The sequence below is a fragment of the Octopus bimaculoides genome, chromosome 18 (assembly GCF_001194135.2).
Source record: "Octopus bimaculoides isolate UCB-OBI-ISO-001 chromosome 18, ASM119413v2, whole genome shotgun sequence".
Lineage (NCBI taxonomy): Eukaryota > Metazoa > Mollusca > Cephalopoda > Octopoda > Octopodidae > Octopus > Octopus bimaculoides.
Window position 1 is genome coordinate 13,959,197 of NC_068998.1, and position 5,453 is coordinate 13,964,649.

At 34.5% G+C, this 5,453-nt stretch overlaps 1 protein-coding gene across 9 annotated transcripts in view; it reads right to left on the reverse strand.

Annotated features, from left to right (window-relative positions):
* The window catches only part of LOC106878545 (small G protein signaling modulator 1), a 48,449-nt gene that overhangs the window by 19,448 nt on the left and 23,548 nt on the right, over positions 1-5,453 (reverse strand). For all 9 annotated transcript variants that reach the window (XM_052974515.1, XM_052974517.1, XM_052974513.1 and 6 more), the window contains exons 4-6: positions 4,128-4,240; positions 2,695-3,413; positions 1,100-1,203 (exon numbers count right to left, since the gene is read on the reverse strand). In XM_052974515.1, coding sequence (XP_052830475.1) covers positions 1,100-1,203; positions 2,695-3,413; positions 4,128-4,240 — 936 coding nt within the window. The remainder of the gene's footprint in view (positions 1-1,099; positions 1,204-2,694; positions 3,414-4,127; positions 4,241-5,453) is intronic.

A 5,453-nucleotide genomic window follows, 5' to 3' on the forward strand; every position in this document is an offset into this window, starting at 1 on the left:
ATACAGTGCGTGTGTTTTTATTGGCTAAACTGGCAATATGACCATCCCCAAGTACAACAATATATATATATATATATATATGTATGTATATATATATATATATATCACAATTATTTTTTTTCAGTTACAATCTACAATAGGCTATAGGTTGAAGACACTTGCTATAGGTGCCACGCAGTGGGACTGAACTCAAATTTAAGTGATTGAGAAGCAAACCTCTAAATTACTCTGCCACATCTATCATATATATATATATATATATATATATATTTTTATTTATACACATACATACATACACAAATACACACACACACACAAGCATACACACACACACACACACACAAGCAGCATTTGTAACCTCATTTCAAATAGAATCTCTCACATAACAATAACCTGATGATGATGATGAGAGCAATTCAAAGAGAGTGCAGACCAAAAATTAGTCAAATCACCATTAAATCACAGCCTATCACTTTTAGAAATGGAAGGGCACATTAGATAATGTAGTCCTAGGTATGCAATGACTGAGAGAAGGAATGGGATAGGCTGAGATGGTCATAACTGGAACGCTTTCCATCATAGGTCTACTCAGTCAGGGCTGACCCAGATCGAAACGGAAGCTAACGATGACAAATAAGATTGCAGTGGCGGCAGCAACAATGATGACAACAACAATGATGTTGATGATGATGATAATTACAATGATGATGATGATGATAACATTAATATTCTTTGTTTTCATTTACCTGACAAGTCTACTGAAATAATCAAATATATATTGCCTCTTCTTTCTTGAATCTGTGTCTATCTGTCTGTTTTTCTCTCTCTCTCTCTCTCTCTTTCTCTCTCTCTCTCTTTCTCTCTCTCTCTCTCACACACACACACACACAGACACACATACACATTATATACACAGACTCAAACACAAACACATACACTCAAACACACAGAAGCTTCAAATTAAATCTGCTTTTTTTTTTTTCCTCTCATTAATGAATTAAAAACAGTTAAGCTAATTAAACCAATTAGCAACATAGTTTTAGGTAGCAAGTAAAACATCACCAATGAAATTCCAGTCAAAAAGAAAGAGGATAATTACCGAAAAAGTTCATGGTTACGGTCAGTCCGAGGCACATCACGCTTTATAATCCTCATGTCCCCCCAAAATTTCTTTCGTTGTACTTTTTGCTTTTTGGCATATATCTATAAAATAATAATAATAATAATAATGATGATGGTGATTTCAAATTTTGGCACAAGGCCATTGATTCTGGGGGAGGGAGTAAATCGATTACATCGATCCCAGTATTAAGCTGGTACTTATTTTATTGATCCTAAAAGATCAAAGGCCAAGCTGACCTCAGCAGAAATTGAACTCAGAAAGTGCAGACAGATGAAATAGTGCTTAGCATTTCACCCAGCATGCTGGTGATTCTGCCAGTTTGAAGATAATAATAATAATAATAATAATAATCTTTTCTTCTATAGGCACAAGGCCTGAAATTGTTTGTGGGGGAATAATAAATAATATACTTTTGAATAATTATAACAAAAAAAAGTAATAAATACAATCTTATTCATTCAGTTTTACAATAAATTTTATAAGAAAAGTAACTTTTTCTTTTATATATAACACACAAACATCAATTTTTCAATTTCATGACACCTAAATATTTCTTTTGCATCTTTAAATGCAAGAACTTGTTGTCCCTTGATGTCTTTGGTTGAGACTTGTGTGCAGATACTTCAAATTAAAGCAGGGGAGGAGGAGGAGGGTTGTTTCTAATTTAAGCCTAAGTCCAACAGTTTTTTTTTTTCTGAGAAGTGGTGGTTAGCTGATACTATGAACCTCAGTACTTAACTGGTAATTTATTTTATTGACCCTGGAAGGATGAAAAGCAAATTGACTTTCAAGAGGATTTGAAGTCAGAACACAGAGAGCCAGAACAAACGCAATATAACATTGAATAAAAAGCTCTGATGATTTTGCTGTGAAGAAAACTATTACAGCAAACACTCTAACATAATCATGACTATAGATATTCACAATAAAAGAATAATGAAATGCTCAAAATTGAAAACAAACAAACTATAAACACATACACAAGGATTGAGATAAGTAGAAAACTACTATGAAATAACAATAGCAGAAAAAAATTACTTAGTAAAAAAATCAGAGTGTCTGGGTGCATTCATTGTGACACTGGCACTAGTGAGATCACAAGTACTCACAAGACAAAAACCTCTCGATTTTGTTAGATATAGTATTGAAGTTAGTGTAAGTATGATAGAGAGAAAAGAATGAGTATCTTGCTGAAGAAGATATTACATGACTTCTTCAGCTGGAGAGAGAGAGATAGAATGTTGAGAGTGTAACTTTACATTACAAGGTAAATAAAATAACACAACACACCCTCCTTTTTTCCTACATAATTGACACTTGTCATGACAACACTATCAACTTACACAGTTCACATTCCTTACAGATGCAACCCATTAATGCTACACAAACATACTCTACACTAAAACTCAACACCTGTCAAAGTGCACATACGTAACACAAACACCACCCATGAAAATAACACAACACAGTGCACATACTTTACACAACAGATGGAACATTAGAATAATAACAAAAACAACAAAACTGAATTGGACAAGTAAACAAATATGATAAGTCAATTCATTACTCACCTGTGCTTGAAAATCAATGAAGTTGATCTGCTTTTGTACATCTGGTGAATTCCAATCAAGAGAGAGACCAGAACTAATAAGATCCGATGTAAAGACATTAGTTTGAAATCTTTTGGCTTCAGCCTCCGCCACAGCAGCAGCAATGTCCTCCAAATTTAATTCACTGTCTTTTGAAGAACTCTGCATTCCTCCTAACTGAGACAAATTTCCATTACCAAATTGATTAACCATTAGGGAATACTCCATTACATCACTAATTTTTTTGTGTCCAGAATGTTCTGGAAGGAACAAGTGAGTTTGTAGAGGTGGGCTCAAAGAGCTAACACCATTTAATTGCAGTTGTGCTACTTTGGTAGGGCTCACAACTTCAGAAGACAAGGAATGAAAACAAGTACAAAAATGCTCAACAGAACTTTCTTTAACAGAACATTTATCTTCAAAGGAAGACATTTTCTCTACACTGTCCAATGGCTGCCCACATACTGTACAAGAGCTATAACATTTACTGGTATCTGTAAAAATTTCTTCTGAAAGACTACTTTGAGACGGGCTTTTTGAAATTGATCGCACAGTTTCATTTGAATTAACCGATGAATCCATATTGACAGTAATCCAACTGGTCTCATCTCCAGACGACGGTGACTTTACTAAATTTAAATTTGGACTATTGTCTTCTTTATAAAATTCCTCTGACATAATATTTTCATCAATATCGTGATCTGAAATTAGATTTTAAAACAATAATAGTTTCTCAAATTACAGTAAAATAAAAATGTTTAAATTACTTAAAATCAAATAATACAATAGTTAAAATAACACCCAGATTATTTTGATATTTTTGTTTAGGTACAGATCAACACTGATCAAAGGTATTCCAACCATGACCATCATGTCTTTGTGCAAACCAGGAATTATACATCCAGGAAACCAGGTAACCAGCCATATGGAATATTAGGACTCAAGGCATTAATGTCATGGAGTTGATGGTGATAAGTACAGAGATCTAGTTTAGTTAATTATGCCTTCCTTCAAATGCATATCGTTGTCATGCCTAACACAGAGGTTGTAACTGTTCTTATGTTGTATACTTAATCCCTTACCCAGCTCAATTTAACACCACCACCACCTGATCCTTGGGTGCTTTTAGCAGAGTCTATTTTTTCGCTAGCATTTTTAGTCATATTTCAGGTTTGAAAATAACTTTGTTCCACCAATTATGGATGCCCTGAGAACAGTTTATAGACATTGTCCCTCATCCTTTGACTAAATGATGACAAGCAAATGCATCTCAGTCAATAGAACCAATATTCTTAAATCCAAGATCATAATTTAATATGTTACAGCATAATAGAATCACCTCCATATACATCTGCATACTGCAAGGATTGTGATTGGCTGCATTATTTGAAAAAGCATCACAAACTGTTACTTACCCCCTGTATTAGCTTTAGCAGCAGCAGCCTCCAATTTGTTGAGGACATGGAGACAGTGGGCCTTCATTTCATGGTACTTTATTACATACTCCAACTTAATTATTTCTCGTTCTCTGCAACAAATAAATGAACAAATTAATTACTGAACATACAGTAAAAGTAGTCGCCATTTTTATTCATTAATAGGTGTAAGTATGGCTCTGTGATCAACAAGCTTGCTTTGAAACAATATGATCTCAAGTTTGATTCTAATGCATGGTATCTTTGGTATGTTTTACCATAGCCTTGAGTTTAATGTCTTGGAGTAAAATTCAGCAAACATAAATTCTATTTAGACACACACTGTGCGCATGTGTTATGTCATATATGTTTGTGATGTGTATATGTGTTGTATGCATTTGTGTGTATGTGTTTGTCTCCACATTTCTTCTCATTGACAATGTTTAGGCAGCAACAATGGTCTTTATATCTCCCAGAAACAAAAAGTCTGGCAGCAGTTCAATATGCAATGACATGGAATACATACCTTAATTGGAAACAAGTAAGACATCTGACCATAGAATACTGCCTCAATAAATAATACAGCAAAAGTAGATACAAAATGGTGGTGGTGGTGGTGGTGGTGGTGGTGATGGTGATGATGATGATGATGATGATGATGATGATGGTGATGGTGATGATGATGATGATGATGATGATGATGATGATGGTGGCAGCAAGGAAGAAAGAGGTGTGGTCTGATTTTATTTCTTTGATTATTTAGTCTGAAGAAAATGGACAATGTTCATAACTTTTTCAGACCCACCTAGGCAGGAGAATAACAAAATAAATATAATAGACGCTGTGTGGTTAAAAAGCTTACTTTGCGATCATATGGTTTCAGAGCAGCACCTCGGGCAAGTATCTTCTATTATAGACCTGTGCCAACCAATGTTTTGTGAGTGAATTTATATGGATGGAAACTGCATGGAAGCCCATCATGTTTGTGTGTGTGTGTGTGTGTGTGTGTGTGTGTGCATGTGTGTGCATGTGTGTTAGTTTGTATCTTCTTGTTTTGACATCATGTGACAGCTGTAAGTGCCATCAACTTACAAACAGTGTCATTAGTTTCCAGTCTTCCATGAAAACATGTCCAGTCATGGAGAAATACTACCTTCCCTGGAAACGGATGAGAATTGGTAACAGGAAGAGCATCTGGCCATAGAAAATGTGCTTCAATGAATTCCATTTGGCATATACACACAGGGAAAAGTGGACATTAAAATCATGATGATAATTTAACTTGTTGAAAAAGAAAATGAATCAAAATAACAAAAAAAAAAAAAA